The sequence below is a fragment of the Natator depressus genome, chromosome 8 (assembly GCF_965152275.1).
Source record: "Natator depressus isolate rNatDep1 chromosome 8, rNatDep2.hap1, whole genome shotgun sequence".
Classification (NCBI taxonomy): Eukaryota; Metazoa; Chordata; order Testudines; family Cheloniidae; genus Natator; species Natator depressus.
This window is the reverse complement of record NC_134241.1, coordinates 29,533,655-29,558,003: the sequence shown is the minus strand read 5'-3', so window position 1 is coordinate 29,558,003 and position 24,349 is coordinate 29,533,655. Positions and strand designations below refer to the sequence as shown.

Here is a 24,349-nt window from a genome sequence, read left to right as displayed (position 1 = left end):
ACACGTGATTAAATTTAAGATGATGATTAATCCCATTGTCTTCAGAGGGGTAATTCGCATGCTTAAAATTAATCACATGCATAAGTGTTTGCAGGATTGGGGCCTTAATCATTTACAGAACAAAGACTAAAACTCAGGTGGCGCTGGCCCCCTGTTGCATTCTCTAAATGCTTACCCTGGCTGTCTTTCAGACACCATGCTCCTATAGTTTGTTAGGAAGCTGAAATTAGTCCTAAAGGGCAGGGTGTAACTAATGCAAAATGAGATCCATCTATAAAGCTTAATAATTTGGGGCCCGATCCTATGAATATACAGTACTAGCTCTGCGAAGCATGTAGTGCTTACCTTACTGCTGTGAATGGGCCCGTTGATTAATAGACCTCTCAGGCTTTAAGCTCGGTAGTTAGTGTTGGCAGGATTGGGCCCATAGAGAGCTATATATGATTTATTAAATACATTTTACCATAAAATCCAAGCAACAGAACAGCATTCTTAAAAAAGAAACTTTATGCTGTTTACGTGTACTTATATGACTAACAGAAGGCTTTCTGATGTTGAATACGTATATTAATCACTCTGGGCTTATTTACTTAGATCTTAACATATTTGACAGTAAAGTAGATAGAATGCTGTACCTCAATTAAACACAATTAACACAACCTAATGAGTTTGAAAAGAAAGAAATAGGTGGTACTCGTGTTCACCTAATCGCTGGCTCTTGCTTTTTCTTTAACATCAAATGCAAAGCACCTGTGAATTAGATGAATAATGTACATGAGGAAGCAAGTTGCAATATAAAGTTCTTAAATACACACACAACGGATATCATGTGTTTTACTCCATTTTAAATGCTTGTTACAGCAATCCTAACACCTAAATTATCACTTAGACACCGTTCCAGTAAAGTGACACGTGTTAACATTTCAGAAACCACCAGTAAATAAAGATCCAAAAAGTAGCCTCTCAGCAACTCCTTCCTTCTACCCCCAAAAGATGCAGAAGTGCATGTGTGCATGTGTGTGTGTGAGATCCCATTTAGATGATTTTACATCTTTTGTTTCAGCATGAGGGATGCTGCTCAAAGATTTGCCGAATTCAGCATGTTTTGTTAAGTTATGAGCTCTATGAGAAACTTAAACTGGGTTTGTGCTTGTAAGCTGTTTGGTAGCCTTGATAATCAGTATGATTTTTCATACACTTTAAATCATAAAAAGCTTGGAGTTTACTGAACCTGGTCCATTATGATAGGACCACATCAGCTTGGGTAAATGTCACTTGGGGTTTATATATATATACACATACTCAGCATAATTTATATCAATAGGCTCAGTTTGTACCTATGTGGCGATTCATGAAGTTTAAAATGAATGTTAGTCATTTAGAACTGTAAATTAACACACACTTTCTACTTAAAAAGATGCTAACTATCTTTTTTATTGTATTATAGTTATTATATCCAGTCGATGGTTTATTTCTACTTTCACTGGAAGGTTGCTGGGGCAATGCATGGTTTCTTAAATGTCTATACAGTGCAAAGCACAGAGGATGATGATTTTTCTACCACACCACATTATCATATCTCTACCGGTGCAAGTGTGTATATGTACACTATTATATGTACATTGTTATAATAATTTTGTTTAATATGCATTTGCACCTATAAACCCCCAAAAGATCATAGCACTGTTGTGCGCAGCTAGATACTGTACAGACATGCAGAACAGACAGTCCCGCCAACCTTGTAGTCTAGGCAAAGGACCACACAGAACAAGGGGTGTGTATTCACATCTTTTGCAATGTCTGTTCTGTATTTAACTGTATGTATAGTTTGTACAGTAGCATATAATACAGATTTTTTTACAGTGGTGTAATGTAAATTATCAGATACACAGGGACTTAAATCCTTAAATTGTACATTTTGAATCAAGCGCTGGGAGCATTAAAAAAAAATTTCTAGTTGAAATGCACACGTTTGCATATGTACCCAAATGTTCCCAAACACTGTAAAATATATTTAAACATGCATATCTGGGTAAAATAAATGTGAAAAATCAATATTAGGTGTATTAAATTACACTTGTTTCATAGCAAAGTACTATATTATTAAGACGGTAATTGTGTGTGTGTGTGTGCGCGCATGCACACAATTTTTTGAATATTTTCTATCAATGGATTTCTCTCACTGATACAGTTAGGCAGAATCTGTATTTAGTCAAAAATCTTTCAATAGAATGGCCAACCAGATGGGACCAGTAACAATAGAAAGAAGCCTCGAACACCACAGACATTTGGTGCTTAGAATAATAAAAAGACTATAAAATTAGATTAGTTGAGTCTAATTTAGAATTGGTATATTCCCCGTGCACTCTTGCAGCTCTTGGGCAGATAAAGCCTTGAGATTTAGTACTTTCAGGACAGAGGACTGCAACTTCCAGTAAAAGAAAAAAAAGGCATTCTGGGAGGTCGCAGAGGGCAGTGCAGTGACCTCCAATGATTTACAGGCCTTTAGCTTAATGAAATTGTTTCAGTGACATGACGGTAAAAGCTCATAATGGATTGGATGCCCTAATGTAATGAAATTACTCCCTTCTGCCTTAAAAAAAAAAAAGAAAGGAAAAAAAAAGCGCAATTAATATTTACTGAGACCTGACAGGCTTCACTGTGCTGTTCTGTGCAGTTCTTTCAGACAGTCAGTGAGAAGAGACAGAGCAGCGTGGCAGGCTATGAGCAAGCCTCCTCCTGGGGGACGAGCAAAGACTGCAAGGGGGTGGAGGGACACCTCAGTGACAGGAAAGACTGGAACCCGGTGTTTTAAGGCAGCTTAGTTACCCAGCAAACCTTCATACTTTCCCTTCCTTCCTGCAGGCAACTGGACAACAACCAGATCAGCTGCATTGAAGATGGAGCCTTCAGAGCCCTGCGTGACTTGGAGATTCTGTGAGTTGACTTTGTGATTTCTTTTGTGTGTCTGTGTGTGTTTGTCTCTCTCCATGCTGCAGTGCTGATTAAATGTAGGGATTTTTTTTGTTTTTTGGTCTCCTTCTTACCCTGGCCAAAGTGTTATAACCAGAGAAGTGAAATGTCTCATCTCCCCCAAATGGGGATTACTGCTAATTAAACTACAAAAGAGGACTTATGTGCTGATGCTCCTGAGGAGCATAGAAATTGCCATATTTGTTACTGTGTGAAACAGATGGGGTTCAATAACATCCAGAGCACATGCAATTGTACAGTATGTACAGCCAGAAACCTATTTGTATATGTGTAATATGGAGTAGAGGATGGGTAACAGGTTTGGAGAGAAGACTGTTTAGAGGTATCTCACAATTGATCTAGACAGAAAGAGGATGTGTAAAATAAAATATAAAATAAAAAAGGTGGGAGGGGGATTGCAGGGGACTTTGACATGTTTGCTCACATCATTAGCTTATGGGGAAGGTCCCAGTTGGAGAACCAGAATCATGCCGAGGTGTGTTCTTTTAAAGCTGCAGCACAAAAATACCACAGTTTTTAATGTTTTCCCAACCTTTGGTAAAGTGCATCCTTTGAATGGTTTTAGTGAAATAGCGGAATGAGAATAAGCAGAATACTAATACCTTTTAAATTGGATTCAACAATGAAGCCTGATTTTGAGCTACAAACATAAAACTATGTTTATGCGCGCTTTTAATTTTTTTTGTAAAATCAGATGTTACGAAGAGTTAAGTATCTAGGCATAGATTAATTTGACTATTGCTAACATAGTTACTATATCTGAGCAATGACGCATTTTCTAGTGTACTGCTTAACTAAGCAAATGGATGCAAAGACTTTCCTGTTGTTGGAAAATTAATTCTTCCAAACTAAAAGCATGAACACTTCTGAAGATGTGTAACTCTTTGGCAGAAAAGAAAAGAAAAGCAAACCCCTTAGCACCTGAAGTGGAGGTAAGAGTGGTCCAGTGCAGTAACTATATGCAGTGAATTACAGCAGAGAAGGCCCCATCCAGCCTACCAGCAAAGGTTTTGCTTAGCTAGATGACAGCAAACAGTTGAATATTGGCTGGTTAAACTGTGCACATGCCTAGTGCAGGCAAATTAAACTGGAGATGAATCAATACAGAGCCTTTTGAATTATGAGTACAGGCAACACAAAAGGACGGTACATGGAGAGCCCATAATAATAACCAAACTCCTCACAACTCAAGTGTGGAGATTGAATTGGAGTCTTGCCATCAACTTGAGTAGAAGCAGGATCCGACTCTAAATGACCTAAGGCTAGTTTCCATGGTTGTTTGTCTAGGATAGTCATTTTAGATATTTATTGTCTCTGTCTCTCAAGTTTTGAAGCCATGATGTATAATAAACATGTTGTGATTGACCTAATACTGTTTATCTCTTGTGTTGAGCTCATATTAGGTATTTTGAAGGATCTCCTAGCTGGAAACTTGTTTTGTGAAGAATACAGTTAGAAAGACAGAACCTTTATTTTGAATTAATAGCATTTTTTAGAACAGGTAATGACATCCCACAATAACATTTTCCTTCTCTGCCAGATTGAAAGGATTATTGTGATTTTTTTTTAAAGTCATCACTAGCTACCAGAAGCATGATCCAATTTTACACAAAGAATAAGTTCAAGTCTAATATTTTTTCTGATTGCATGTTTTCTTTATCCAAGGATGATGCACCTGACATCCGCTGACACTAGATTGTGCTATTACTTCAACAAAGTATGTTGACTAGCAAATTACATGATATTTGTACTATAATATCCTAAAAACTGTAGGCTCTGAGATAGTGTTTAGCAACATATTTCTCTTCCCCATTGTTATCAGAACTGATCAAATGTTGAATTACTTTATCTACCTATCTGTCTATAATGGCTTGATTCTAAACCATCCCCAAATCAATATAATTGTTGGGGTGTTCTGTTAGAATCTGTTCTAACCTGCTCTGTGTTTAGAATTGGCCATAATCGATTATACTTTGCAGTTTTAATTTTCAATATAGGCACGCTTTTATGGGAGAAATCAGTCTTAATTCTAAGAAATGAGAAAATTGGTTGGCACTAACTAATTCTTAAGATATCTTTCTTACAGGCACAAAATCCTCAGTATTATGTTGCCTCCCCAGTTTGAAATTTTTATTTAAGCTCTTCAAAGCAATTTTGAGCACTTCAAGTCTGTGAAACAAAACAAATGGCTTAACTTCCCAAGAGATGTCACACCTTCATCCTGAATATTGTTACAAAGAGTCAAAATCAAAAAGGTGTCAACGCTTAGAAAGAATGTTAACAATAGAACCAGAAGAACATCAAGTGACCACTCCCTAGTGCAGTCACCACTACATAATTGCATGCAAATATGTTCTCACCTATAATCCATCACATAATGGAGACACGGTAATTTTGGCAAATACTGTTCACTAACGATAATCAATTTGAACAATTTGCAGTGATACCAAATGATGCAGCCTTGTTCATTTTTCTTTTTCTCACTAACTAAAATATTAGTCTTTCTCAAAATGTACGCAGATTTGTTTTCGTGGTAAATTCTTGCCTAAATTGTAAACTCTTTGGGGGTAGAGGCCATGTTTTTTTGCAAGCTGCTTAACATATCTAGCCCATTCTTAGTGCTATACAGAAAATAAATTACTACACTAAATTTTAGCAATTCCATCTCTTTATTCCATTTGCTTTCCAAATTGAAACTCATCAGAGGAGAAGAGGAATTTGACGACCTTCTCCAAGTAGATTTAAGAACTGGAAGGAAAATTATTGAATTATCCCTGAGAATAGAGAGCCCCATGATCTGATTTTTTGGGTTATTGGTTCTCAGAGAGAGGTTCTGATGCTTGTATAAGAGCCTATTTAACATCAGTTCTTCCTGCCATTAGTAAACTTGTCATTAAACTCTTTTCATTAATAAACTAGCACCAAACAGCCCAGTTTTCAACCTTCACTCTGCCCTGTCACGACAATTAATTGCACTACCCAAAATTTGCGTTGATACAGTATTGTGTTAACAGCTGGGATACCTGTATCTCAGTTAAGGAATGTGATTGTGTATACTAGGATGCTTACAGACTTGTAATTGGCACATATAGTAGTGTGCCCTTCAGACTCTGTGGCATAAATTGCCAAGTTGCATTGCTGTTACTGTACCCTGTGCTGGTTCATCAGTAAGCATCACTGGTGCTTGCATGTGGCTTTTGTTGGATCTCCAAAAGTCTTACTAATAATGTGCCAGCAGAGTGGTTTGAAGTAAAATAGAAATAGATTGGAGTGGATGGATTGTGACACAATAGTACGGGAAGCTTCATATATTAGTAATTCCATACTAACTACAATTAGATTAAATTTAGGAACACTCAAAACTGAATTTTACAATTTAAGCCTCAAAGGAGGGTGCATCTTATGAGTAAAATCATAATAAAATATAAAACTGATATGCATTTGTAAAGTGAAAATGCAAGCAAAATTGATGTGAATTTCCCACCAAACAAAAAGTGTGATTTCTGCTATAGGGGGGTTTCTTTGTTTTCTGTTCTACTCCACCAAATCCTTAGCTTATAATGTCAGATATAACCATACAACACAACGGCACTGTTCAGAAATATTTATTAGATTATTAAACTGAACAAGCTTAGCTGCCGACAGGCTAGGATTCATTAAAAAACAAAACAAACCTCAACATCCTCCAATCCATATCCCAGGAGTCCAACACTTTTTAGTTGGTGCCATTTTTATCCTTATTTATAAAGGTGTTAGCAGACATCTTGATTAACCAAGTAATCCAAAGAATACTGAATATATGAGACAACTATTTCAACATTCAGAATTTCATCTTCATTCCTGTGGGACATCCTTTCAACAGGAATGAATGTCAGGGTGTGTTCAATACGTCCAGCCAAACTGGACAAGAGAATATGAATACTAGCTGGGTGTTTGCGCTATCCCCATCAGCAGTGAAATGCTTAAAATCTTGGGATTTTTGAGGAGCTAGTTACTTGAAATAGCTTTGAAAGTTGGAGCTTGAAAACTCTCTGGATGTTGCAGATTTCACAATACAGAAAGGAACAAAAAGACCTCCGCGTATTTGTTCACTTCAATACACATTACCAAGAGTTTTCCCATAGAAAAGTGTGGTAAGAGTATCATTTCAAACACATTCTGTTCTCACTGTGCAGTGCTAATAATGCAGTTTTCTTCTTGGTATGTTGTTAATAGTGTTAATTACTGTTATAATTATTCATTCATCTTATGCCTCTCATACTGGGTTTTGAGGCTTTCCAAGCTATGGACAAAAGCTTCCAATCCTTTTGCCACGAATAGTCCTACTTGTGTGAATAATCTTGTTTAAATTAATGGATAACAAACTATGTAAAGAGGCATTCAGCATTAAAAGTCATTTAGGGTGGAATGCATCCACAGTGCACTCTCAAAGGTTGAAAAAATCGCAAACCTAGCAGCCAGATTTCTAGAGCAAACCTAAATCATGCCTGAAATTCTAATACATGAATTGAGCACCTAAGACTAAACTCAGAACCTCAGTTCTATTCATTAGCTTGTAAGTGTCTGAAAAGTAGGTGTTGATCTGAAAAAGAAATTACGAAAAATATTTTCCAGGTCCCAATGCTCAAACCTAGCGAAAAGTGCTTGGGACTATCAAAAACTTTAAATAAATGAATAAATAAACATAATTTGAAAATGAAAATTCAAAAAGGGGGGGTACTGGAGTTCAAACTTTTCTTCTTTCTGACTCAGATTATTAACTGGAACCTGGTATCTCAAAACATATTCATTATGCAGACTATGAAATATGGGTTTCAGAGTAACAGCCGTGTTAGTCTGTATTCACAAAAAGAAAAGGAGTACTTGTGGCACCTTAGAGACTAACCAATTTATTTGAGCATAGGCTTTCGTGAGCTACAGCTCACAAGTGAGCTGTAGCTCACGAAAGCTTATCCTCAAATAAATTGGTTAGTCTCTAAGGTGCCACAAGTACTCCTTTTCTTTTTATGAAATACGGAGCTCTCAATATGATGCAAATAATGCACTTGGCTTTTAAAATTTGCTTTAGATGGAAGCTTGTATTCTGGAGAACACATCAGAGTCTGTGAGAACAGTTTAAATTTGGATAGTGTGGTTCTCTTGAACTATGCGCAAAACACCCATTGACCAGCAACAAAACTTTCACAAGCAGAATGGGGATATTATTGTCGTGTTTTAGTCAGACTTTCTACTTCAATCCATTTTTGTTGCCACAGATTATGTTGAGAATTCAACAGCTTTACCTTGAGTTACAAGTTACCATTGGTAATATTCCAACATGTAAAATAACACAGTATTCCACAATAACCTGGTAAATAACTTGTGCCTCTTCTGACAGTGAACTCTCAGATGTATGATTATAATACACAGTGAATGCTTTTTCAGATGAACAAACTTGAAACATTTTTGTGAGCATGAAACAGGGTCTTCAGATATAGCATAACTTAATTTTTCTTCCAATTTTCTTCTGTTTACGGTCTTGCTGCCTATAATTATACACACGCATACATATAGATATTAAAATTATACACACAGAGAGCCAGTTTTACTTATTTTCAAAATGCTTTGCCAGGTATGTCCCAACATTTTATTTGCTTCAACTATCTTGAGAGGCAGGGCGTTAAAGTCATGACATAATTCTAAATATATGAGATGTCATCGCTTAATGAAAGCCTGAAAATGTCATGAGAATGATTTCTTGCTCTATTTTTCTGCAAATTATCATCAGTTCTGGCAATCAAGATTAAATTTGAACTGTGTGAGGTGCATTCTTAACTGCTACAGTGCAATCAGAATATTGCAGTGGGAACTAGATTTCACAATAAATTGTGTGTATAACACTTGTTTTAGTCATTCATGCTTGTGTGCAGTTGAATTAAAATAACAAATAAGTGGAAAATAATACAGTTGGGCTCATAATGAATTTGGGTTAAAAATCTGTTAAACTTCTTCACTAGTAATTATACACTTAAGACAAGTGATGAAAACAAAAATTCAAAAGGGGTCACTAGTGGCAAGGTGTGGGTAATCAGAGTGTATGGTTTAATTCCATTGCGTGTAATCCAAAATAATTTGGAATACCAGCTATGCCTTTTCTAACAGTATCACCAGGCTTCTCCCCCCACACCCCACCCGAGTTATGACAGGAAGTTAGTCTCACAAGACAGCCAGAGATGAAACAAATGTAGACTTGGCTGTGGCGAAGTAACACTGCCCCAGTGTATAGAGGTATCACTGCACAGATGGCTAGTTCCTCTTTTCTCTACTTCATTAGCTTTCTGGAACTACTCCAGTGATAAGCATTATGAGAATGCCCAGTAACTGTCCTTGCCCCATCAGTTTCTGTCTCATTGTATTAAAGGGGTAGCCGTGTTAGTCTGGATCTGTAGAAGAGGCAAAGAGTCCTGTGGCACCTTATAGACTAACAGACATATTGGAGCATAAGCTTTCGTGGGTGAATACCCACTTCGTCAGATGCATGTCTCATTGTAGATCTCCACAGTGAAGGAGGGAGCAATGTTCCCAAAGAGCATGGCTGCTGTCACACTTTCCACTATAGGAATCAAATTGGAGATAAGAGGAACAGAAAATCTGTGCCCTAGAGGACTTTCTCTCAAGTCCTGGGAACTTTCTGAAATATACTGAAACCCTGATGTATGCGATTAGCATGTTTTGTCATTTGGAAATGAAGAATTCCGTACCAGGAGGGCAGGCTGGGGGTGGTGGTGGTGGTGGTGGAATGCTTTAATGTTTAATAAGGAATTTTTTTATTTGCTGAAACTTTTCAGTGAGACATCTATTGTCATTGCTAACAATATGGAAATGAAATGTGAGAGATCCTCTGTTGTATAACATATTTAAAAAAATCTGAGGTTGGAAGTATAGTGTATGGTGAAAGGAACAGTATCCAGATGGCACCAAGGTAACAGGTTTTATATCAAGACCAGCAGAAACAAAATAAGAGGGGGGAAGAGAGGCTCTCTGTAAGAGTCGTTGATACCTGTTATGGCCTTAATGGTAGTTGCTTTATGGATGGGTTCAGTATATTCACATAAGTACTTTAATTAGTAATTCTGTTAGTCCTATTAGTATTAGTATTCTAGCCATGTCCATGAAAAAGCAATATTGATGCCTAACTATATCCTATATCTACAGAAGATGGATTTGACTTACTGAAGTATATTTGAATGCTTTGCTCATTTCCCACCTACCCCCACTATCATGGTGTTTTTATCGCCTTTAAACTCATAACACCCAGGAGCCCTTAGGGATGAAGAACTCATCAAGATAACAGCAGTGCCCATTTGGAACTATTATATTCATGAATCAAGAACAAAATACATTTCTGAGAGGGACTTGTTTTTATGATCTGTCAGGGACTTCTGCCAGACTCGCTTGATATTAGTTGTTTCATTTGCAGGCACTGTTCATCTTGTGACTACTTTGCTACTCCTTCCTCCCCTCTGTCTGATATAGTATTTTCATCAGTTGTACAGGAAACATAAGGCAAGCTTTTAATTTTGACTGTCAATCTTGATGTAAGTGCCCAATTCATCACTGAAGACACCCAGCTGTGTGTATCTCACTCATTTGAATTGGACCATGCAGTTCAACATATTATTTTTGTAGCTCACGAAAGCTTATGCTTTAATAAATTTATTAGTCTCGAAGGTGCCACAAGTACTCCTTTTCTTCTTACGGATACAGACTAACACGGCTGCTGCTCTGAAACCTGTCATTAGTGGAGGGAATGGATCTGCTGTGAGTTACCAGGACTCCTAGCTATGACTCCCAGCTGTTGTTGGATGATCATATCACAGCAGTAACCCAGTCAGTTGTTTACCATCTGCCTGGCCAACAGGTTGCAACTTCTCTGTTCTGTGGCAGACCTTGCTACTGTTGTTCAAGACTTTGTCACCTCAAGATTAGATTGTTGCAACATCTATGGGGCACGTGACTGGGAGTGCATTACTCCGCTGTTCTGAGATCAATGCTGGTTTCCTATCAGTTTCCGGATGCTGTTTAAGGTGTTGGTCATGACCTATAAAGTTCTAAATGCCCTGGAATCTGCTTTTTGTCATTCTCCTTCTGCCACACTGCCACAGGTGCGGACAGTACAAGCGCTTGATCTGGATCCCAGTCATTATAAGAGAGAGAGTGCTGCTGGCACCTCTATGAGGGCTCTGGGACTAAAGCACTCGTTCACCCATTTTGTCCATAATAACCCTGATTCTTCTCGAATTAGACTCTCTTGAGTTTAAATTTTGAATATGATAGAAAAGAATGTATCTAGGATGCTCCCTGTAGCAGAGTTGTGGGTCCAGCGCTCCATCTACCTTGCCAAATATTTAACTTTAACCTGTAGCTGCTGAGATCCCGAACTCTGCATAATGTTTGACATTAAAGCTTCCAAAAATTTACAGATAGGCCAATAATTTTGCATCTCCAGCCAATTGGTGATTGAAATGGTAGCACATAGACATTTAAGAAATTAATTTGTAGGTAGAAATTGTGCTTGCAAATCAGGTACATTTGTGTCTGAATTCATTTGTGCCTGAAAAAGGCCTCTCCACTTAATTGATCGGCACAAAATTGCAAGTGCAGAATTCTAGGCTGCTTTTGATCTAAAAGACAGCAGTCCCAGATTTTTCTGTTTAATTTTGTACTTGTATTTATGCATGTAGCATAAATAAATCTAAAAATATATATTTCTATAATATATATACACATCCACACACGAAATTGAGAAGAAAAACTGAGGATTTTTTAATGAGACAATCACACATATGTTATGACAGGATACAGAAAGGAAAATGCTCAATGCTTTAATTAGCATGTGCTGTTTTGTTTGTTAAAAGAAAGAAAGGTGAAAGAGGATTTGTTAAGGATGAAAGCATGACCCTTAATTTTAAAATAACATTATCACAAACTTAATTTTGGTAGAACGCTTTTTTTGTAATTTTCAGCCTTAATAAAGGAAGGAAATACATCAAAATATGAGAATATTATTAATTTTACATAAATTGGAGGAGTTTAAATTATTGGGTGAATTATTGTTAAACATATGTTCAGTATGTACTAATATTGGACAAATGTTTATGTTGAGGTTCTTTAAATACCATTGACTTTAAGCTTTTGTTGGATCTCACACAGACCCTAGCTATATTGCTCTTGCGTATTTCCATTCCTTGCTTTTAGAGAGCTCGGAGTGTAGATTTGGACAATTGGTAATCTGTCCCATAGGATTTACTAAGTGAGGTTCTGCAAGGCTTTTTTATTTCATATGAGGCACTGAGGGAGATAGCAGAACATTTTGAGCTGCAGCGCCAATAGTATTCAGCAAATATGCATCTCTGTCTCATTTTCATCAAAGCAAGATGGTACATTGTGTCTGCAGTTTCCTAGTGCCTGGCAAAGGTTGGGATTTGGACTGAGTTTGAGGTATCTTGCTCTAATCCAAACAAGATAGAGGTGAGGCTGATGGGTTGGTGGAAAGCTCTAGAGAGTACAGAGGAAGGATTTCTGCACTTATTAATGAAAAGGTCTACCTGCCCTTTGTCTAGAGATGCATAGTTTGGAGGTGCTTTCACACCCTCTACTTCTGGAATCTTGGCTGGTGTCAGTCACCAAAAGTGCCTTCCTCCATTTTTGTCTAGTGAGGGTGATTGTGACCATCTGTCTCAGAGTTGGACTTGGCCACAGTAATCCATAGATTACCGCAATGCAGCAGACATAAGACTATCCTTGAAGCCCAGTCACAAGCTCCAGTTGGTGCAGAATGAGGTTGTCAGTCTACTGGGCGGAGTCACCAGCAGGGAGTTTATTTCAGCAATTCTCCAACGGCACAGGCAGCCTATTGGCTCTTGGATATAGTTCAAGATCGGTTGATCTATAAAATCCTATAAGGCTTGGATCCATTTTATCTCAGAACCAACCTTTCTCCCCATCTACTGTGATGGCATTTGAAATCAGGTGAGGTGCTTGAGCTAATACTTGCTACATTTCAACATTGAGATGCAAAGCATCCAAAGTGGAGTTAGTACCCTGTTGTGCGTGTGTATAGCTATTAGAGCTGAGCAAATAATTTACAATGAATAGTTGACTCAATTTATTTCGCTTCTTTTCATGTTTGCAGAATATTCACGATCAGGTGACTGCTTCATATTTATTCAAACTTTTATTTTGTTTTGCAAGTTTTTACTTTGTGAACTGAATATGAGTAGAACGCTGTGAGTATTCAGAGTAGCAGCCGTGTTAGTCTGTATTCGCAAAAAGAAAAGGAGTACTTGTGGCACCTTAGAGACTAACCAATTTATTTGAGCATAAGCTTTCGTGAGCTACATCCGATGAAGTGAGCTGTAGCTCACGAAAGCTTATGCTCAAATAAATTGGTTAGTCTCTAAGGTGCCACAAGTACTCCTGTTCTTTTTGTGAGTATTCAGTATTTTAAGGTGTGTTGGTTTCTTTGCGCGTAGCATGTGGTAGTGAATTAACTAACTTGTGTAATTATTTAGGGACTTGAAGAAGCCTCCTGGCTCTGACAATTGGGCAAGCAGCACCTTAGGTAAATTTAGTCAGGACAAGGTGATATTTTTTAGCATATTTTTTAATGTTTTACTTTCTAAGTTAGACAGGTTTTGCCTGAAGCATCATTACTACAAAAATAGTCCATTTTTAGTTTAGTATCTAAGTGCAGACTTCTTTGTACTTTCACCCAAAAGAATGTGTGTGTCACAATAGTTGCCTTTGTGCCTGGGTTTGGCAAAGGTCTGTTATTCAGTTTCCCATGCTATATAAATGATAACTTTTTCAGTGTGAATGTTTGAACATGCAAGTTCTAAATTTCCAGTTTATGTGTGAGACACATGCCCCATACATTAGGGTGTATTTAAATAGCATACATAACAACCTTAATTTACAACTCATGTAACTTCACCATGAGGGCTATACATACACCTTTACAACCTAAAATTTTAACAAAGGGCTACCTGAGAAATGTTCTATCTTACTTGGCAATACATGTGGTGTTCACTGGGTATAAAATACGTTTCCTTTCCTCTCTCAAGTCCCTTCAAAAAAATCAGTGTCATTTTTTTTCCTCCCCATTTCATATCCCTCCATGATTTCACTGTTTGGTTCTTCATGTCCCCCTTGTCTATTGTGGGGGGTGCAGATCATAGCAGTTAGTTGGGGAAAGCCAGTATTCTGTCACTAGCGTGGAGGGCCAGGTGGGAGTGGGGCTCTAGGCTTCCTCCCAAACCTCCTCTTCCAAACTCTGGGATGAGGCTGGATAGGAAAAGAATGGTGTGGGGAAGAGATGGGCTGCAGCCATATAACTCAGTGGAATACTATCTTGGCCTCACCTCCTACTCATTGTTATCCTTATGTTTTTGGAGTAGCTGGTAATGTGGTGTATAGAGCTTGACAGTTTGTCCCTCTGCGCTCCTAGTGGCCTAAGTGGGGCATGCAGGCTACCTCAGTAACAGCAGACAATGCCGCATTGCGGCAGCTAGCAGCAGCTGGTGCAGGGCGAACCTTGGAGAGGAACATTTTAACAAGTAGACACAATCACAGCATTTTTGAGTGAGTATACAAGACAAGTTTTGCTATCCCTCTCTATACCTGAAAAGGCAAACAATTTGTGTCTACTATAATCACACTACCATGCATGGGGCTGACCTGAGGATTTTGGGGAGGTGTTTTATTGTGAGATTCCCCACCACTCAACTGACTTGTTTTGCCAAAACAATTGTGTGCTCATCAATGGAGAAGTCTTACAGAATAGCATAGGAAATAACTTTTCCATACTGTATGTTTTTTGTTTTTGTTTTAAACATCCTCTAGGGTGGGGCAAAATAAAATAAAAATATCTGGAAGCATGAAAACATTCTTCTGAATTAAATTAGAAAATTATCATGGTTATCATTTAGAATTTCTGTTTGTATAACCTATAGTCCCAATAGATTTTATACTGCAGGACTTCTTTATTTGGGAGCTGTGGCATGTGGATCATTTGATTCCCCCAGCATCTTGCTGCAGAAGTGGAGTCCAGCTGCTTGTTCCTTTCAATCCTAGCAGTTGGATTGCATTTCTTTGAATTGTTTACATTTTTACCATTGTCTCTGCTATAGAAAGGCATATAAATAACTCTTTAAAATGGAAGCTGAGTTTCTCTTTTACATAGCCAAGAGGCTGTGGCTCTGAACTAAGCATTCACATGAGTCCCATTCAGTTCCTCTCTTCTTTCTGGTCTTCCTTGTGGATATGTATTCAGGTATGCTTTACATGAATTATGCGTATAGGGCCTGATCCAGCTTCCATTAACGTCAGTGGGAGCTAAATCAGTCCCATAAACTGTAATATATAATGAACGGTAATGTACAGTGGGCACTGCTGAAAGCTCACCATTTGGTAAATTCTGTTTTGTTTTGTTTTACAGGTGATCACTGTGTTACATAAAACATGATCTACAAAATAATTATTGATAAGTGCATATTCTTGATCAAGTCTGGGATTTTTAAAGGCGCCTACAGGACTGAGATGGCCACATCCCATTGAAACTTAATGAGAGTTCAGTGCCTAACTCCCCTGAGCTCCTTTGAAAATCCTTGCCCAAATCAATAGACTGCAAGGGACTAATTCAGGGACCATTAAAGTTGGTGGAAAGTCAGTCATTGACTTGAGTGGGCATCGGATTGGGTGCAGTGATGGTAACTGTACTCACTGGTTCAGATTTGTTTTAGGCAAGAATTAAACCATATGATTTTTTTAACTACTTTTTCGCACCACTACAGGAAGGAGAAGTTATTTTCAACCAATGTGATATCATTAACGTAATACAAAAATCACTTTAAAACTTTATAGTCGCCAAATAGGTGTGGTTGAGTTCTGCATTCAGTAGAATAAATCTGTGTTTTTGTGTGGAGGTTTGTGTTGGAGTTATAAACTCATTCACCAAAATTTTGAATGTAGAAATTTAGTGATAATATATGATCAACCTAAAGTGCATTTGTATGGCTGAGCTGCAAATACTTGGAAATTAGATGTCAAAATGCAAACATCCATGCCACTATAACTGTTATATCATGAAAAACTTCTATAATAAAGCTTACTCAGTGATTGTGGGCCTGGTTGTCTTTCCCCTTGTCAGGATAATTTACACGAAATTATTAAACTACTGAGGCTTGGATCCGTAACATAATCTCTCTCAGCGTGCTGCACTGAAATACTTAAACATTTTACGCAAACCTTTAATTCATAAAGTCTCCCCTTTTTTAAAAGGTAAGTAAAACCAGTCTCCGTTGTGCTGTTATTGAATATACTACAATAATTTGTTGGAACACACTTTATTTAAAAATGAAACAGCCTGTGGCAAAATTGCTGGCACTACTATGATGGGTCTTGCGCTTTCTCTTCTTGGGTGGGGGTTCAGGGCACCATTTCTTGCCCCTGAACTGGGGTATTAACTGCCCTACTAGTGTCCTAGAGGAGGAGAGTGGAGAGGGAGGGACCCGGGCCCGCCCTCTACTCCAGGTCCCAGCCCAGGGGCCCTAGGGATAGCAGTAAACCACTAGAACTAGCGGTTCCTTCCCCTGTGCTACTTTCCTCCCCGGCCCTTCAGCTTGTGGGGCTTCCTGCCCTCCCTCTGCACAAACCAAGTGTCCCTTTTCTAGGGTCTTGGTCTTCTTAGCCCACCACAGCACTTCTCCAGACTCTCCTCTGCTTCCCTCCAAACTGCTCTCTGCTCCAACACCAATCCACTCTGCTTCAACTCCTCCTCTTGTCTGATTGAAGCAGGGGGGTTTTATCATGTGACTGGCTTCAAATGCTTTAATTGGCTTCAGGTGCTTTAATTAATTTATAGCAAACTTTCTTCCCTCTACAGGGAATAAGGCTCCCTTCTAACACTCTCCTGCTGCCTTTTGGCCATGCTGCATCACAGCCAAAAAACATAACAAAACAAGTGAACAATATTCACCCCAAACAAATAACCAAAAAAGTTTTTAGTTTGCCTTTGCAATGATCCTTTTACAACTGGATTTTCTGTTTAGGTGAAGTTGCACTTTCTGTCTAGGAGAGCAAGCAGATGTGATGTGTAGAAGCTCGCAAAGATAAGACCAGCATTTCTGCAGATCTTTGGGTACGGGTATTAGGGAAGAATGCAATATTGACTGATTGCAACAGTATGGAGGGGAAAGCACAGAGCTGCTTTCACTCAGTGAGAGAGGCTTTATGGAGTACTTCGTAGTGTACCATGAAGTTGCTGCTGAGGAAACTAGCAATGAATGGGATTGAGCATTCTAGACAGAATAGTGGAGTACTCTAAAGAGGTGGTACTCTTGTTTTCATAGTGAAATTAAAAGTGGGATACATACCTAAGGCACTTGCTTTTACAGATGTAATGACTTGGAATTAGTTGCACAGCTCCTAATAGGCCCATTCTGGAATCACAACTTGAAAGCAGCTTTGACTTTAAATAGAGGATATCATCCCGATGAAATGGATGTAAAAAATAATCCAGCGTGAACGCCATAGTTCAGCACCATTGGTGATTTTTGTTTAAAAGAGGCCCATGATTGAATACATGCTTGAATTAACAATATCCCCTAGAACGAGAATGATTTAGTCCCTTAAGCCTTGTCTTCACTTGTCTTTTTCTCCCAAAAGTATATACCATTGCTACCACCAGTTGAGCTCCATCGGCACTGGCACTAGTGTGAGCATGGTGACAATGGCCTTCAGTATTTTTATCATCATGTTGTTTGGTGGCAAGGGTTAGACAACAGAGTAGTAAAAATGTCAGTGGCTGTGAAGCCTTATCTACACCAGCACTTTTGCCATCGGTCCCACTGATGAAGCTGAATCAGGAGACTAATGTAGCCTCAGCCTTATAAAAGTGAATCACATTCAGGAATGAAACATAGATGAATTCAAACTGGAACAGGTACAGAGAAGGGCTACTAGGATGATCCGAGGAATGGAAAAGCTGTCTTCTGAAAGGAGACTCAAAGAGCTTGGCTTGTTTAGCCTAACCAAAAGAAGGCTGAGGGGAGATATGATTGCTCTCAATAAATATATCAGAGGGATAAATACCGGGAAGGGAGAGGAATTATTTAAGCTCAGTACTAATGTGGATGCAAGAACAAATGGATATAAACTGGCCATCAGGAAGTTTAGACTTGAAATTAGACGAAGGTTTATAACCATCAGAGGAGTGAAGTTCTGGAACAGCCTTCCAAAGGGCGCAGTGGGGGCAAAAGACATATCTGGCTTCAAGACTAAGCTTGATAAGTTTATGGAGGAGATGGTATGGTGGGATAGCCTAATTGTGGCAATTAATTGATCTTTGACTATTAGCGGTAAATATGCCCAATGGCCTGTGATGGGATGTTAGATGGGGTGGGATCTGAGTTACTACAGAGAATTCTTTCCTGGGTGTCTGGCTGGTGAGTCTTGCCCACATGCTCAGGGTTTAGCTGATCGCCAAATTTGGGGTCAGGAAGGAATTTTCCTCCAGGGCAGATTGGTAGAGGCCCTGGGGGGGTTTCATCTTCCTCTGCAACGTGGGGCATGGGTCACTTGCTGGAGGATTCTCTGCACCTTGAAGTCTTTAAACCACGATTTGAGGACTTCAATAGCTCAGACATAGGTTAGGGGTTTGTTATAGGAGTGGGTGGATGAGATTCTGTGGCCTGCATTGTGCAGGGGATCAGATTAGATGATTATAATGGTCCCTTCTGACCTTAAAGTCTATGATTCTGTAGATCGAATGGGGATTGATATCTAATGGTTAAAGAAGAGAACTGGGAAACAGGACTCCTACGATCTTCATGCTGTGTTGACCTTCAAAAAGCCACGTAGGGCCTCAATTTGGTAGAAAACTCTCAGGTATGTGGTTAAATCCATCCCTGTTCAGAGCAGCACTTCATATACTTAAATCCCATTTACTTTAATCAGAGCAAGACGAGACTCTTAATCTTTCCATGCCTCAGTTTCCCATATGTAAAATAGTTGTAAAATCCATTTTCTTGGAGTGTCATGGTCTTATCATTTACTTGTATGTTCAGGTCCTTCGATGAAAGACAAGCCTATTATGTGCATAAGGAGCCATCAATAATTTAAGATATCTACTTTTAACCAATTATTTTAGCTCCCATTCTTGTCTTATTTGCTTGAGTGAGAGTGACTTTATTTCTGAAGGAGAATGGTCTATAAAATAACTGCACTTCTACTACTCTTACCCCAAATTAAAAAAAAAATTCGGTGGGACACGCAAATTGAACGCTTTCAGTGGAGTTGCACTGCCTTTGGATGTAGCATTGTATTGAAAGACTGAAGGTGTTTGGCAATGGGGAAAGCAAATGATTTAAGGTGGAAGATGGGAAAATGTCATCACTGAAATACTTTTGCAACAAGAGGCAACTAGGTTGCCTATTCAGCAGTCATCTTTTTCTTTGAATGAGAATTACTCCAGGCATCATATGCTTAGGTCTAAAATGGAGAGAGGTATTGTGCTGAAGTCCCTCTTCAGGGATAGAAAGGTTTAGGACTGTAGGACTAGAAGGGACCTTTTGGGTCATCAAGTCCAGTCCCCTGCTTCAGCAGACAACCCCATCATATAATCCCATTCAGAAATGCATCAAATTCCATCCTAAAACTAATTAGGTTGTTTGCCCCCAACCTAACTAGGGCCAGGTTTTGCCCCCAACCTAATTCCACTCCTGTGGAAAGGCTGTACCAGAGCCTCACTTCTCTGTTGATTAGAAACTGTCTTCTAATTTCCACCATAAATTTATTAGTTAGCAGTTTATACCCACTTGGTTGTATACTAAAAACAAAAGTAAAAATATAATAAACACAATACAAATAGTTAGTAAATATAATGATCTGAGATCGTGAACTGTGTTGAAGGAGCACTGAGTCTTACATGTTACCTTTTCTACCACAGGCTTTGCAGTATTGATGGTCATTTTGTCCCTATGCCTCGAGACCTGAACTTCATTTGTAATGACTGTGCTTAGGATTTAGGTATCTCAGTGATGATCAGCTAGCTCATTTGGGTTGAGAGCTCTGTTGGTTGCAAAGCCAGGAACTGGCATTTACATAGTCTTAAATCAAACATCTTCCAGTATGCTGTAGCAGAGTTTTTTGTTTCTCTATATTGATAGGCAAGTATGCTTTTCCAGCCCATTCCATCTCCTGTGCTAGACATTATCACATACTAAATGAAAATATTTTATATTGGAGCTGGAAGAAGGCCTTTCTCATAATACAAAAATATACAGTTTGGGATTAAATTGGCACTGTATAGAGGATGATCGCTTACTTTCTTGTACTTTAAAGCTCTTTCTTCTAAGTTCAAAAGTTTAAGAATTTTAAATTATGTTTTAGTAGCTCTTTATGGACTCTGCAAAGAATGATCCATCTTGAGCTGTCACTACTGTCCCTTACTTACAGCTTCATCTGTGTGCACCAAAAATGGAAATACTATTTCTTTGTAAATTTGCACTTTATGGCTAATATGAAAATGACGGCCTGGATTGCAAGAGATCTCCTATGTTAAGAAATCACTCTAAAACATGGCAACAATCACCAAGGAAAACTAAGTTCTGTTAAAGAAGATGAAGGAATGTATAAAAATAATTTCTATTAATAATATTTTTATTGTAGCACGCACAGTATGTTAGGTAGTTTAGAGCAAACACATGATCTGTGCTTTGACGGGCTTATGATCTAATTGTTTGCATATATATAATATACATGAAAGAAAAAAAGCAAGCCCTGTTCAAAAGACTAGACAATAATTCTTGTAAATTCATTGCTGAAAACATTGTTTGCTCCAAAAAGAAAAGGAGTACTTGTGGCACTTTAGAGACTAACACATTTATTTGAGTATAAGCTTTTGTGAGCTACAGCTCACTTCATCAGATGTAGCTCACAAAAGCTTATGCTCAAATAAATTTGTTAGTCTCTAAGGTGCCACAGGTACTTCTTTTCTTTTTGCGGATACAGACTAACAGGGCTGCTACTCTGAAACCATTGTTTGCTCAGTATATTAAATGAAAAAATCAAATGGAAAACTAACCTACAAACTCTCAGGAATTTCAGTTAACCAGCTGGAATAGAACATAATTCTCCAGAAAACCCCCGACAGCCGAGACTCGGTTAGGGATTATCATCACTGAAAAGTTAAATCAAGCTGTAACTTGAGTCCTGTCGTCACACACAACCTTTTAGTTAGCATGTGGAGGAGCCTTTTACTTGCGTTGGCTGACCAGTCAGGGGATACAGGCTGAAGTTTGAGATAGCACAACTCAGCTGCTAACAAGACCACTCTGCATTATGGACTCAGGCTAGTCCCGCTCAAGTCCTCTAATGCCTTCCCATGATTCTTCCCGTGCCCAGAAAGGACTGACAGATTCTCCCACAGTTCATTGGGAAAGAATTCGCAGAGTTGCTCAGCTTACTGTAATGCAGAGAACTCTGGGATATGCCGCTCGACGTCTTAGTGCCACACATGAGTGAGTGCAGCACCAGTGTGGGCGCTCTTACACGAGTAAGGCTAATTTGAGTGAAAAAAGTTGAGTGTAGATAACTTGTATTAACCTGTGGTGAAGATCTACTTTTAGAAGCCTATTCCTTTCATTCATTTCTCCTTTGTTTCGTTTTATTTTTCCCCATATTTGGGAGGGCATAGATCATAAAGGCATAGATCGTGAGAAACCTAAATATCATGTCAAAAGTATAAATCTGCAATAATCAGAAAAATACATTCAGTGCGTGAAGTGTGTGAGTACGTGCACGTATGCACACACATTGGACACATAAAAACAGTATGGTAAAAGAGCATTATTATGGCTGCAAAGTCATGCCTGCCAAAGTTAGCCCCCTAGTGCATATCCATTATGATGGTCTTTATTTACATGATAACATACTATTTTTTCCACTGGACCCCTGCCTCATTCAGAGCAATTTAGCATTTCAGAGAAAAGGTTGCCAGAATTTTTTAACATGGGACAAAGCAGTGTATTTTTCCCTAGCCTTATTCTTGGAAATAGCTGAACCGGTAGCTGAAAAAATGCAGACTGAGGCAGACACCCAGCATGGAAAATTTCAGTTCAAATGCTAAGTTTGGAAAAGATATAAAGCAATTGAAAACAGGGTATTATAGAGGGAAGTGTCAGGCAACCTTAATAATAGGTGGTGCTACCAGCTCTGCAGAGCATATACATGTGTTAATCACATGAAGCTTATTCACTCAGACATTTCCAAAAAAGGACATTTTCTCTTTCCTGTTCCCTTTGGCTTGTTTAAATTTCCACTGCCAGACACCTGAGATAACAATAGAAGACCCTCTCATATCTTTGATAACACATTTGAAAAAAGAAAACAATCACCTAGGATTAATGGCGAATCTGTTTATTAAGATAAAAGCAGAATAGAAACCAAATTGGCAACTGATTGTTTTTATTTCTGTGGATTTTACATGACACCTGGAGACCATTTAAAATGTTAGTTGGCTGTGTTAACCTTGTGTTTAAAAATAACATTTGTATGGTGCCAAAGCACTTTAGAGTTGGGTACAAATATTAAGACAAAAACCCAGCTGTTGTTGCTTTTGCTGCTAATTTGAGGTGTCAGATTACAGCTCAACTGCTATATGTCAGTGAATAAGGCCCCTTGTGAGATCATTATGTTTTCTAACAGTTGAGAGTAATGGATTAATCAGTGCAGCATCAGTTACTTTCATTGTATGCCCACACAGTGGTTATGGGCTTTAATTTAAATGCTCTGTGAGGAGATCAAGAAGCTGCATATAGGAGGCACCCAGAATTGGAAAAGAAAAAAAAAATTTGAAAGCAACCCCTGGGAGCACTGGGTCTTACTTTGCTTGACCACTTAGAAAGTAGAGGGTGAGGTTGTTGAGGTAGCTCACCTCTTTGAGAAATACTATGCATTTTATTTAATGCTGATTTATTTTGACTTATGCTAAATATAACCTTTTTACAACTGATGAAAATATAGCAACTTTCATCCCAGAATCCAAATGTTCTTTACGTGGATTAATTATGCCTGCATACAAAATGGAAGTGCTGAAAGTGTGTTTGAGCTACTGAAAACAGATTTATGGCCTGGTTTTCAGAGGGGCTGAACAGTATTAACTCCTGTGAGGTATGTTGGAGCTGTAGGTGCTCAGTGCCCTTACAAATCAGGACAGTAATAAACACCTTTTCAAAATGGAGTTATTTAACCACTGTGGACAAGACCTGGCATGTAGGTAAATGGCTGTGTCTGGTCTACAGTGGCCTAGTAAAACGTGATTAAACCTTGTTATCAGAAACTGATTTTAAACCACATTTTAAAGCAGTTCTACTTGCAAGATTAAAGTGTCAGTGTAGGCAGGGGCCTAAGAGGTAGTGCTGCCATTGATGACCATAACTGTTATTACCAAAGAATGCATTAGTGGCAGAATGATACCTTTGCCCACTGTGTTACATCTAGTCTTATTAATTTCCCCCCCCCCCCCGAAAATGGGCTTTCTTATTAGGGCTGATACTTTAGAAAAGGTAAATCTAATAAACTTTATGGAAATAAAGAGGAAAAATACTGGAAGCCAATACACCCATCATCTCTATATAACGCATAAAGACAGTGTTCGCATTGTGGTTCTGCAATCTAGTCACATGGATACTAAAAGATTTCCTGCCCTCCAGTTCTGTAAAGATGAAGTCATAGGAACCCTGTTACTATTCATGTTGTGGTGGTTTCAGTATTTTTCCAGGAGTGGTATTGCGTCAAAATGGTGTCAGCTAAGTCTGAAATAAAGAGGAGTCTGGTGATCAAATGGGGGAAAAAAGAAAAAAAAAAGGTTGCGAACTCATGATTTTATTACGAGTCTTGAGGTATTTGGTGTGTTTAACGGCCCAGATCCTGTGATTATATGAGAATCTCAATTTCATTTAAAAAACTTTGTCGCACTTGGTTGTGGACGGAAGCTTGAAAACGTGAACCGCAAAGGCCCTTAAAAACCGGAAGGCAAATAACTCCCCCGCCCCGATTTTTAAAATGTCTCTCATGATTTGAGCGCCTGTTTCATGATTTTTGAAATCATGAGATTTTTGCCTATCTGGGAAATGCTGTCTAAGTGGTCCTGGCTGGTAGGGGACTATATATCTGGGCTCCTCAGGGCTCTTTTCCCAGATCCACCATTGTCCTTGGGCAAATAGCTTAACCTCTGTTTGCCTCAATTCACCCATCCCTGCATAGGGATAACATTCTTAGCAATACTATTTATGTGAAGGGTGTTCTGAGGCTT

The 24,349-nt window shown here is 38.6% G+C and overlaps 1 protein-coding gene across 1 annotated transcript in view; it reads left to right on the top strand.

Moving 5' to 3' along the window:
- The window catches only part of SLIT3 (slit guidance ligand 3), a 790,143-nt gene that overhangs the window by 477,843 nt on the left and 287,951 nt on the right, over positions 1-24,349 (top strand). The window contains exon 6 of the mRNA XM_074960679.1: positions 2,866-2,937. Coding sequence (XP_074816780.1) covers positions 2,866-2,937 — 72 coding nt within the window. The remainder of the gene's footprint in view (positions 1-2,865; positions 2,938-24,349) is intronic.